Below are 13,024 nucleotides of genomic sequence, written 5' to 3'. Positions count from 1 at the left end.
ACGTGCGGAGCAGTAAGGACGCCCCAATATTGGAGGCCCGTCTGCAGGGGTCTGGACAGTTCTTCCCTCAGCCTCGGGAGATTCCTTCCCATGCACGTGCTGAGCAGTAAGGACGCCCTAATATTGGAGGGGGCCCGTCTGCAGGGGTTGGACAGTTCTCCCCTCAGCCTCGGGAGATTCCTTCCCATGCACGTGCTGAGCAGTAAGGACGCCCTAATATTGGAGGGGGCCCGTCTGCAGGGGTTGGACAGTTCTCCCCTCAGCCTCGGGAGATCCCTTCCCATGCACGTGCTGAGCAACAAGGACGCCCTGATATTGGGGGCCCGTCTGCAGGGGCCTGGCATTCTCTGTGTGCTGCTGTCTCCTCCCTGGCACTCCTTCATGGAAACTCTAGCTCCTCTGGGCTCCCTGCATTCTCAGCCTCATCACCTCAGCTCTCGGAGTCTTTCAGGTTCTTCCCGGGTTCTTCCTCTCCCTGTCCCACCCCCTGCCCCCACCAAGCCCCCCCAACCTCCCCGTCTGGAAACTGTCAAGGCGACTAGCTGGGGCAATCACAGAGCTAATCTCATTGTTTCTCATCTCTTAGAGGTCACTCTTTGTCACTGCCTGATACAAAAGCCACTGATTCATATGCAGTGTCTAGGATTTTCTCCCTTTTTGTTTTTTTTGTTTCAGGTGGTATAGTAAATCAGATCTCTGTTACTCCATCCTGGATGAAAAAGGAAATCTATGCTTTAAATTTTTTTTCTCTGTTTAGTAGCTTTGACTATTTTGCAATGAGGTGTGGTTTTCCTCGCATTTATCTTGCATAGGGGTCCGTCATCCATTTCTCAAACTTCTTAGCCTCTGTCTCTTCAAACGTTGCTTCTCTTTTTCTCTTTCCTCATTGTGGGATCTTAATCACACGCATGTCTGACTTCACTGTACTTCAAACGTCTCCTCCTCTCTTTTCTGAATCTGATACTCATTTTTCTCTCTGTGCTTGTCTGTTTCCTTTCTACACACCTGTCTTCCAGTTCATTTATCTGCTGTGTCTAATGTGCTAACTAATCTACATATGAATTCTCTTTTTTCCCACCCTGCTGGCATGGCTTTTGGAATCTGTTCCTCAACCAGAGGCTGAACTGGGGCCATGGGCAACCAGGCTGCCAGGCAATCCTCTATATACCGAATTCTTAATTTTAGTTATATTTTTCAGTTCTAGAATTCCCTTTAACTCTTTCTTACTGATTCCAAATTTCTGGTGAAATTCTTCATCTTTTCCTCTATTTTCTTGGAAATATCAGTCATAGTAACTCCAGACACTGGAGTAATCTAAGTCTGAAAATTCCAATATGTGGATCACATCCAACTCTGTTTCTATATTACCCTTTTTCCTCATGTCTTTTCATTTTGATTCAGCACTGATACTGTGAATTAAAAAATTACAGAAGTTCAAGAGGTATTTTCTTCCTCCTATAAAGGTTAATTTTTCTTCTATCAGCTCTGTCCCAGACTGGTCTTAGGGCTGGTCTGTCTGGGAGCTTACCAAAGCCTCCACCGTGGCGGACTGCGAGCACTGCCCTTTGTTTCCTCGGCATTACAATGCTGCGGAAATCGCCGCTCGTATTTTAGCGTCCTGGTTTCTGCTAGATTTCCTGAAGTTTTACCCTGTGCGCGTGCAGGTTAAGGTTTGATAAACGCCTCAAGAGAAGAGAGCACCCAGGTTTTGAGTTTTTGAACTCCTATGGTTCCCTCCTATCTGGGATTTTGCTCCTTAAGTTCTAGGCCTGGGCAATGATTAATTCAACCTCCGGCTCCTCTGCCCAGCAGCACTGCTGCTTTTTCTGGATCTCCACTTCTTCTAATGAATTGACAAGTGCCTTTGGGAGAATGCCAGAGTAAATATGGAGCTTCTTAAATGCTTCCCTTCTCTCAGGAATTCTTTTTCCTCAGTCAAGTCTAGCTAGTAGGGTTGCCACCAATTCCTTTAAGCTTTATGAAAACGTCCACTTTTATATTAGCTTTTTTGTGTGTGGGAGAGTCTGTCTAATACAAGAAATTCCACTGTGGCCACATCTAGAGGTCTCTAAATAGTGCATTTTTTTCTGAGGTTTTTAAGACAGCCAGAAATCAATAATGTCATTACACTTTAAATGATTAAATAGACAGATTTTGTATCTGATTCTATAGTCTGAAAAATACAGTCAGATGCTAAAACTTCAAACTCTGTTATGGAAATATTCAAATACATATAAAATTAGACTGCTATCATTTCAAAGTTCTATATTAGAAATTAATATTATGTGCTTTTTAAACACATGTAAGAATTAAAGATTTTAAAATTTAAAAAAAAATAAAAATAAAATAAAAATAAAAATAAACAAACAAACAAACAAAAATATATAAACTGAAAACTCAGAAAATAAAGAAAGGTTTATGCATATGGAAAGCTCAGGTAGTTTCATTATTAGAGTCTTTTGGTTTTGTTTTCTGGGAAAAAACTGTCAACAATAACACCCACACATGAGTAAAGCCAAAAATCTGAGAAAATAACACAGTACAAGTTCCTCCTACCAAGAAACGAAACCCATTGGGGGGAATGCAGGTGTGAAAAGAGGACCCAGGTGCAGTTACCTTCCAGGCCTATGGACGGCAGGTGCTGCGGGGCTGGCACTGAGTGGTAGACCAGGAAGCAGGCCAGCATGCTCAGCTGCGACTGCTCGCAGGGCTGCCCGCTGAGGTAGGCGTGCACACACCTGTCACCTCCAGCTGTGAGGGAGACATACACGGGACAGAGCCAGCTGATTACACAACTGAGAGGCACAAGGAACGAATTCTTTTGATTATTTTCTCATCCAGAACGCACTGAGCACCTACCATATATCAGTTCCTGTGCTGGGCATTAACGTTCCTGCGGTAAACCAGCCAGAGTGCCCATCACTGCAGAGTTTAGAGTGTGTGGGGGACGGAGATAGTATAGACCTAACATCAAACAGGTGCTGGCCACAAATCAGGATGAGTGCCATCCAGGTGCAGCAGTCACCACGGTCGTCTTCCCGGACACCCCCTCTGCCACCTTTCCCTCCTCACTCACACGTGAGGGGACTGGATCCTGATTCGTCTTGGTCAGAGGTTCTCAAACTTTAACAGGCATCAGAATCACCCAGAGGACTGATTAAAACACAGATGCGTGGACCCCAACAATTTCCTGGATCGGGCCAGGGAAACTGTTTCCAGCAAGCTCCCAAGCAATTCTGCTGCTGCTGTTCCAGAACCCACGCTGTGAGAACCACGGGTCTGGGGCTATCCAGGCAGTGCCACTCCCCCAACACAGTGACAGGTTCAGGGACAGGCAGACATTCAGGGAGAGTGACACACTCTGCCCTCAGAAACGATCAAGGAACGTGCATGAGCTTCAGTTCAGGGACACAAGGAGATGCCTGACAACGTGTCTGCTAGAGGCTTGCAGTAAACAAACTCCTTCATTCTTACGGCAAAGCTCCTAGAAGCAACTCTATTCTTCCTCTAAGCAAAACGCACAGCTTGTGGCAAAGAACTGTCACTGTTCTGCCATCAGGGAAAAGTACTCTGAGGATAAAGTGATGGCACAGAGTGGAACTGATGGAACCTCAGAGAGACGGAGCTGGAGCCACTGCAGTAAGATGTCCCTCTGGCCTACAGCCACTGTCGACTTCCAGGAACGTAAGTTTGTACGTGTCCTACTGTCTGAGCTGGGCTCCTCTGCTGGCTCAGTGGTAAAGAACCCGCCTGCCAATGCAGGAAACGTGGGTTCAATCCCTGGGTCAGGAAGATCCTCTGCAGAAGGAAACGGCAACCCACTCTAGTATTTTTGCCTGAGAACTCCCATGGATAGAGGAGCCTGGTGGGCTACAGTCCATAGGGTTCCAAAGAGTCAGATACGACTCAGTGACTAAACAACACTTTTTGAGCCAAGCTGAGTCAGGCCTGCTGCTACCTGCAGATAAAGAAATTCTGATACAGACAAAAAGGTTAAGAGAGAGAAAGAGAGAAGTAAAAATGGCAGGAAAGGTGCCTGAGGCAGTGTGGTCACAGAAGGCCTGGGAAGAAGGGGCATATTTACATGGAGGCTGTGAGAATGAGCATGAGCTGGGCAGGCAGAGAAAGAGAGGAAAAGGTTCTCGGGATGGGAAGCAGCTCCTTCACCAGTCCTGTGGTGAGAAAGAGCTCTGTGCTTTTGGGGAAGTGGAAGGGACCAGGGGGCCTGAGTGGAGTTTATGAGGAGCAGGTGGTACAAATAAGAGGCTGTGGAGAGAGACAGAGGCCTTGCTGGACATACAAGGCCTGGTGGCCAAATGGTAAAGATTGTTTTCACAACTGAATCAGCAGCCTTTGCAAGGTTTTAAGCAGGAGAGTTAGATCCATTTACTCTTCAGAAGACCACTGTCAGCTGACTAGAGATGGCAAGAGGGAGATGAGAGAAAAAAGCAGATGTGCAGGAGGCTTCAACCGTCTTTGTCCAGGCACGAACGCATCACTGTTCTAGGACAGAAGCGGCAAAATGTGGACAGATTCACGACATGTGTCAGAGTTAGGAATGAAAGGCTGAGGGAATGGATTGGCTACCACAGAAAAGAGACGCAGAGGGAGGAGGGGGCAACAGTGACTCCCAGAAAGGCAAGGAAGGAGAGACCGTCAAACAGGGACGAAACAGAAAGAATGGTCAGCGGCTTTCTGTTTGTCTTTTAACAACTGGGAAGTGGGAGAGTGAGCTGTCACAAAAGTCAAGAAAGATCACTTTCCTTAAGAAGGAGATGGAGTGCCAGGAACACTACCAGAAACCCACTGGCCCTAACAGGAGGATGTCAGTCTGGTGGGAGGTGGGGGCCTCTGGGCCTGATACAGGAAGCGAGAGAGGCCCTGCTTTGGCAGCTTCTCAGGAGAGGCAAGAGAGAACACAGCCACTCAGTTCCATGTCAAGGACTTTCTCCCGCCCACTGCCTTTCTGTTTCGCTGATTTTCTCTATTGTTTTCCTGTTTTCAATTTCATTGATTCCTGCTCTTAAATGCTTGCTTTGGGTTTATTTTGCTTTTCTTTTTCTAATTTCTTGAAGTAAGAACTCAGATTAGTGATTTGAGACTTTCTCAATGTAAGCATTTAGCGCTATGAATTTCCTTCTCAATGCTGCTTTAGCAGGAAGATTTACACTACAAAATTTAAAAATTTACTCTAAACCTACAGTAATTCAGAGGGTGTCTGGCAAAAAGACAAACAGATCAATGGTACAGAACTGAGTCCAGAAACAGGCTCACACTTACAAAGTCCACTGATTTTCAACAAAGGCCCCAAAGCAATTCAATGAGAAAAGAAGTCATTTGCACAAATGGTCCTGAAACAACTAGATATCCATATTTAAAGTTAAAGAAAAAAAAGGACAACTCCTATCTCACACCATGTAAAAAAAATCAGTTTGAGACAAATCATAGATCTAAATACAAAAAAATCAAACTATAGAGCTTTTAATATTAAACTAAAAAAAAAAAAAAAAAACTTCATGACCTAGAGTAGGAAAGATTTCTTAACACCCAGAAGATAATAACCCTAAAACAAACTGATAAATTTGACTTCATCAAAATTTATAACTGTTTATCAAAAAACACTCTGGAAAAAATGGGCCAGGCATAAAGTAGGAGAACATAACTGCAAAACATATTTGACAAAGAACTTTCAGCCAGAATATATAAAAACTCCTACAACTCAATAATCAAAAGACAGCCAATTTTAAACATGGGTAAAGGTTCCAAAGTTCAAAGTTTCCCTGGTAGCTCAGCAGTATCTCTGGTGGCTCAGACAGTAAAGCGTCTGCCTACAATGCAGGACACCTGGGTTTGAGACCTGGGTTCAATCCCTGGGTCAGGAAGATCTCCTGGAGAAGGAAATGGCAACCGACTCCAGTATTCTTGCCTGGAAAATCCCTTGGACAGAGGAGCCTGGTAGGCTACAGTCAATGGGGTCGCAAAGAGTCGGACACGACTGAGCGACTTCACTTCACTTCAGCAGTAAAGAATCCACTTGCCAGTGCGGGAGATGCAGGTCTGAGCCCTGGGTCGGGAAGATCCCTGGAGAAGGAAATGGCCACCCACTCCAGCATTCCTGCCTGGAGAACCCCACGGACAGAGGAGGCTGCCAGGCTACATACAGTCCATGGGGCTTCACAAGAGTCTGACATGGCTTAGTGCTAAATAATAGCAACAATAAAGGTTTGAAAAGATATTATGCAAAGGATGTATGAGTAACAAATAAACACATACAAAAATAATTAGCATGATGAGTCATCAAAGACATGCAAATTAAAACTACAATCAGACACCACTACATATTCAGCAGACTGTCTAAAACTAGACTGATAATGCCAAAATCTGCGAAGCGTCCCACTGCTGGCAGGAACGTAAAATGGCACAATTTGGAAAATAACAGCAGGGCAATGGGTAGTTACAGAAAATACAAGAATGGCAGAATGTGGACACTGCTGAAGCTGCCTGATGGGGTTTATGATACTACTATGTTTACTTTGCGTTATGCTTTAAATTTTTCCATAATAAAATGTAAAAGTAAATAAAAATTTTAAGTTCTTAAACTTTAAACCCAATTTTCTTTGCTCAAGATTAAAATCTAATTGAGATAAATCACAAAACATCGACAAAATATGATCAATCCGCCGCACTAGTTTGGGTTACTAGTGAGCGAGCTTTAAAGTCCATGTCACCTGTGATTTCACTGCGACACAAACACACCTGACATTTCCCAGCGCTGCCGCACAGCCCCTGCACCTGCACTTCTCCTCCACCCCGAAGCTGCCGATATCCGTGAGAGGAGACCACATGCCAAAGAGTTTAAGTGACGGTCCTTTTTCAATAAAAAAAAAATAAAGAAATACACATTGCTGGCAATCAGAGTGGCAAGACAAATCTGGTGAAGGCTCAGAACAACACTGTAAACCACCAGTCGTTCTAACAAGGAGGGAGGAGAAAGCAAGTCAGGGCTGTTTTAGAGAGCGCTCTAGTCACTGCCGGAGCCTCACTACGTTATAGGACACGTGCGTGTCAGAGAATCTGTGAAGGTCTGGGGACTCATTTCTTATCAACAGCAAGGGCCCGTTATGGGTGAACAAACACAAAACTGAATAAAACCAGAACAGCAACATCTATAAAATAACAGGTATTTTTTCCCAAACATGAGAACAAAATGATTATCATATTTTTAGAAATTCTGAAACTTTATGACCTTTCAAATCTCAAGAGGAAATCACAGAGCAGACGCAGGTGTTAAACACAGGACTTTGAAATTGCTGTTTTCCATATACATATCCCTCAGGCTTCCTTGGTGGCTCAGCGGTAAAGAATATGCCTGCAATGCAGGAGACCCAGATTCGATCCCTGGGTCAGGAAGAGAAAATGGTGACCCACTGCAGTATTCTTGCCTGGAGAATTCCATGCACAGAGGAGCCTGGCACAGTACAGTCCATAGGGCTGCAGAGTCGCACATGACTGAAGCGATTAAGCAGCAGCAAGCGGCAGCATATATATCGTTCACAATCTGGCTTACAATTGAATTTTTTCAGAAACTTTTTTTTAAAGAAACAGCTTGTGTGTTAATTCAGGAGGAGAGATGGGGACAGATGGGAAATGGGGAGTGAGGGGGTCCTTTGGTGTTTGTCAAAAACCACTCCACCTTTCCCCTCCTCAGGCTGGGGCCCTGGTGGGCTCGCTCCGCGCTCGTGCTCGTCCTTTTCCCTACTCCCTCGCACCCGTTTGACCCTGACCCGCCAGTAACTGGACAGAACCTACCCTGACTCTACAGCTGGGCGAAGACAGGCTCAAGCTAACCTTCTTCCCCCTCCCCCTTATTTCCATTTCCTATCTAAATAAAATAGAGAAAAAGCAAGAGCAGCTGGGACCTTGGAGAAACAAGTCACCTCAGGGCTGGGGGCGGGGCAGGCCGAGGAGCCCCAACCAGGTGCAGTGAACAGGTAGACAGCTTCAAACATAATTACAGTCAAATCCCTAGGTTCTACCACTTTCTAACAATGTTATAGAATCAAAAGCTGTTACTACTGATATTATGAGGGTCAGCATTTACTCAGAGCAAGTTGCTGTCCAATATGTTTTGGAAGCATCAGAACTGAAAAGAATAAAAAGATCAAGGAGTTAAGTACTAAAAATGGATTTCAGGCATGTATCACGTATTAGACAGCTTTTCACACATCAAAAGGCCCCATCACTTGCCTCCATAATCACTTCTACACTGTCAGGAGTAACTTCACACTCTCCCTGCAATCACAAGGCAGAGCTTCTACTGAGAAGTCCCAGGTCCTCAGCGACTGACTCATGGAGCTGGTGAAACAAGCATTCACTCTAAACTCACATCGAGTTTTCAGTGTGCACAGGATGCAGGCGGAAAGCGGGTCAGGCAGGGGACACACCGCACCCCTGAGAAACAGGAGAGAGGGGTGCCGGAAAGAAACATGATCTGACGCTGGAGAAGATGGAACAAGCTCCTAAGCGTCAAGTGGTGCTCAGAATGCTACATTATACATTCTCCCCATGATCATAGAGCAGAGTTAAGTACACCTGGTAAAGAAGTCAGGACTTCCCTGGTGGTCCAGGGCTTAAGGCTTCAAGCTCCTGGACTTCCCTGGTGGCTCTGTGGATAAGAATCCACCTGCCAACGCAGGGGGTATGGGTTCGATCCCTGGTCCAGGTAGATCCCACATGCTGTGGAGCACCTAAGCTTGTCCCCCACGACTTCCAAGCCTGTGCGCTAGGGCCCTCGAGTCACAGCTGCTAAGCCCTACTGAAGCCTGTATTCCTAGAGCCCATGCTCCACAAGAGAAGCCACCCCAGTGAGAAGCCTGAGCACCGCAACAAAGAGTAGCCCTCAGGCTCTGCAACTAGAGAAAGCCGTGCCCAGCAACAAAGACCCAGTGCAACCAAAACAAAAGACTCAGAACTCCTAATGCTGGGGGCGCAGGCTGGATCCCTGGCTGGGGAACTAAAAATCCTACATGTCACACAGCGTGGCCCAAGTAAATAAATGAGTAAATAAATCTCACTTTCTATCTGCAAGAAATGTTAGAGCAGATAATCAGAGCGCAATTCACCTAACTGGAAACATGACATCTACAGCCATTTGGGATTGTACTAGGACTTAACCTGCTTACCAAGGAAAACAGGTTAAAACAGAAACCCCTGAGACCCAGTGCATCTCGAAGGACAAGGGGTGCAACGCTGTTCTCACCTTGCAGCCACTGGTCCAGAGTGTTGTCAATAGTGCATTTGACAACAGGGAGGAATTCCGAGTTCATAAAGAGCCCTCGCTTAGGCTGGTTCTGCAGCCGTTCCTGATGGCTTCTGGAGCTGAAAAACTCCAGCACCAACTTTATCTGCCAGAGGTCAGATGTCTCAGACATTTCTCTTCTTCCCAGTCTTCTTACAGCCTTGCAGAGAGAAGAACAGAAATCCACTTGAAAGAGTGAAGATCCATCACTTCCTTGGAGTTGTACACTGGAGTATTTTTTTAATATGGTCATGAGATCAAGGAAGGGCAGTGGGGAGGCTCGCTCTGTGTTTGATGCAGCCTGCCCCACAGAGAAGCCCTTTAGTGGATTTAGGTACACGGTCATTCTGTTCAAAATGAACATGAACAGCCTTCAGATAAAAAATGGTGAAGGCAAACGAAGCTTATTCTTGGCTCAACAGCTCTGAGAAATGAAGACCCAATAGGTCTACAGCTGGTCCCCTCTGGGAAACCGAAGTTGGTACAATGATATGTCCGCGATCAGGCCAGGGATCCCAGGGGTCAGAAGGCAAAACCTGTATTATCAACAAGACTGTTCTTGGGACCCATTTGCAAAAGTCACCATGGCTGCAACCAGAGGGATGTTCCATTATAGGTGGACTGCAAAGAGGTAAAAGTTCAGAGTGTAAGAAAAGAACACACTCTCAACCATCAACTGAAAAACACCACTCATGACTTGATTGCTGTACACAGACACACCGTGAGAAGCAGTACTGGTGTGGACATCATATATTTACGAACCAAAAAAGGTGGATGCCTGACAATAAGGGCACTCTAGGCCCACTTGGTTATTCTGGAACTGGCCTTTTTAATTAAGACTGTTTGCAAAACAGGTTTTGGGGAATTATTTCCTGCATTTTCCCACTCAGTTCTTCAGTAGAGATTCTTTTTCCATTAGAAATTACTTCCTTTGACATTGAGTCCCAAATTCTTATCTGTGAACTCACTATATCATAGTCACTTAAGCTGTTTAAAACTATAGATCCTGGACTTAAATCTCAGAAATTCTGATTCAGTAACTGTACAAGGGGACTTGAAGATCCGTACTGTCAAGATTTCCCAGATAAATTTTAGCCAAGTCAGAAAGCTATTGCCTTAATTTAATGGCAAATCTGAGTCTCAATGATATGACAAATATTAAAAAGCAATATGTATTACTAAATAGGACTTCCCAGGTGGCTCAGTGGTAAAGAATCTGCTTGCCAATGCAGGAGATAGGATTTCGACCCCTGGGTCAGGAAGATCCCCTGGAGAAAGAATGGCACCCCACTCCAGCATTCTTGCCTGGGAAATCCCATGGACAGAGGAGCCTAGCAGGCTACAATCCATGAGGTCGCAAAAGAGACAGAAGACTTATTAATTAAAACAACAATTACTAATAACCTAAGAAAATAAATAAGTTCAATCCTTTAGGAAAGCTGTTGAGTATTATCTTCCGCATTACCCCTTTTAGACTCTTAATTTAAAGCAACAATAACACAAAAGAAATTTTAAAATGAACTCCAGCTCCCTAAACCCCCACATGCTGACACTGTGACTTCTGTGAGCTTAATCGCCAGGTGTAACTGCACATGACTGCCACCACCAGGGCACTGTTTGTTCACTTACTGCTCACTTGCATAAGCTTTTCCAGGAAAAGGCTTTGTCAGGAGGGAGGCAAGAGACCACACGAGGATGCAAGGGGAGAAAGGGAGAAAGCACGCTCTCCTGGTCAGAGGAAGAGGCCAGAGGGGAGAATGGGAACCCTTGGAGTAAAGAGCCTATTTGTCATCATAAACTCTAAGCTTCTGGTATATACAGAGCTTGCAACTTTGACAGAAATTCCTTTTCTGAGATTCTGAAAGCGAATGAGAAACTAAAAAGATGGACAGAGAGGAAATCTTACTGTATTGTCTGGCATGTTATTTGAAATACAGGATAATGCTCATCAGAATTAGGATAGGTTTTCTGAACCATACCTGATCCATCGCTATGTACGCAGGTAACATCTCTGGGGTTTCCTGAGTCACACATTCGTACAGGACTGAAGAGAAGAGATCCAGAAGCTCCTGTTTCTGTGGAAAGTCAGAATCTTTTTGTAGCACAACAACGTATATTCCAAAATCAAATCAAAGAACAACTGTATAGTCACTATCATGGCCCATTCTTACATTCTGCAGTGAATGATATAAAAGGGTAAAAAAGGCTAGGTCTTTATAAAATCAGAGTGCATGCAATATTAAACACCAATAAAAATCCAATCAAAATTAAGTTCCAAGAAACAGTTAAGGCTCTAAGTGCTATGGAGGAGAGGAATGAAAGAAGCTGGGTAACACGAGCACACAGGACATCACAGAGCTATGCCATGGGGTGGGCTGGCAAGAACAGGATCCAGAAGGGGCACCCTGCAGCCACCAAGATGCAACAGAAACACTGAGCAGAACAGGTTTGGGGCGGTGGCACAGCAAGCCCAGCTGGGGTCAAGGGCAGGCGTGGGCTTTCAGCAGAGACCTGTGGCCTTCAGCTGAGCACAGGCCCCAGTCCTTACTGGCTATGTGACCTCGGGTATGTGACAGGTCTAAGTGGCAGTATCTCTCAGCAGGAAGTACCTACCCCCAGGGTCAGAGTTAAATGAGAAAAATTATAAAGAATATTGAACAGAGTGCCTAACACACAATGAAGATTCAATAAATAAGAGGCAGGAAGGTTCTGTCATTTTACTTTCAAAACAACAATGTAAGGCAGGTTATATTATAATTCCACTTTTAGGAATAAGGAAAATGACATCTCAAAAAGACTGAAAAACTTTTCCAAGGTCACACACACTTGCAGACAATAGGCCATCAATCCCAGATCATATAATTCCTATATCCAGTCCTTGCCAACTGAGATGATGGATAAATCAAAGAATCTACTAGCAAGCACCCTTAGATTCCTGAAGAGAACAGCCTTATGACCAACAAAAAGGGTTATAAAATAAAAAGAAACAAGAATCATTACAAGAATACATAAATACCAGTGACCAAAATTAATCTCAGAAATTTTAAGTTGTTTCTACTATTAAGATAGGAAATTACTGAATTTAATAGTTTTAGACTATGAAAAACTTATATTTGCCAAACAAAAATCATTCAGTGTGCCTAAGGCATGTCATCAAAGACAGATAAGGATATTTTGGATTTTTTTTTTGGTGGTCTGAAGACAGAAACAAAGCCTAGTCTTGGAGCTAAGCAAACCACATAATACATACCTGCCCAACGTTCACAGTTGGTTTGCAGAAATATTCAGCAAATGACAAAAGTGCTGGATCAGAAGTGAATGTGGAAATCGTTTCAGGCTAAAAAAAATAAAGAACAAGTATACGTGAGATAATAAAGATTATTTTCATTACTACTCAAACTGTATGCAGCTATAATCTACTTTATTTTTTTTTTCACACAATGTTTCCACGAAACCCAAGGCTGCTAGAGGTTCATCAACCTAATGGGTTGAAAGTCTTTTTTCTTTTTTAGTAATATCAGCTTACTTCTTTTTTTTCATACATGCCCATCCCAAACTCCCTCGCCATCCCTTCCTTCTATCTTTCTTGCTGGCAACCATAAGCTCGTTCTCGGAGACTCTGAGTCTGTTTCTGTTTTTTAAGTTCATTTGTATTACTTTCTTTCAGATTAAACATATATGGGATGTCATACTTAAGAAATATATTGCATAAGCTACCATGAGCTA

The 13,024-nt window shown here is 44.2% G+C and overlaps 1 protein-coding gene across 2 annotated transcripts in view; it reads right to left on the bottom strand.

Moving 5' to 3' along the window:
* The window catches only part of ANAPC1 (anaphase promoting complex subunit 1), a 95,602-nt gene that overhangs the window by 3,547 nt on the left and 79,031 nt on the right, over window positions 1-13,024 (bottom strand). For both annotated transcript variants that reach the window (XM_018054804.1, XM_018054805.1), the window contains exons 44-47: window positions 12,549-12,635; window positions 11,278-11,373; window positions 9,260-9,458; window positions 2,617-2,751 (exon numbers count right to left, since the gene is read on the bottom strand). In XM_018054804.1, the coding sequence (XP_017910293.1) occupies window positions 2,617-2,751; window positions 9,260-9,458; window positions 11,278-11,373; window positions 12,549-12,635 (517 nt within the window). The remainder of the gene's footprint in view (window positions 1-2,616; window positions 2,752-9,259; window positions 9,459-11,277; window positions 11,374-12,548; window positions 12,636-13,024) is intronic.

This window comes from Capra hircus, chromosome 11 (assembly GCF_001704415.2).
Source record: "Capra hircus breed San Clemente chromosome 11, ASM170441v1, whole genome shotgun sequence".
In the NCBI taxonomy this organism is placed as follows: Eukaryota; Metazoa; Chordata; class Mammalia; order Artiodactyla; family Bovidae; genus Capra; species Capra hircus.
Note: the sequence above shows the minus strand (reverse complement) of the source record. Positions and strands in the feature narration are given on the sequence as shown.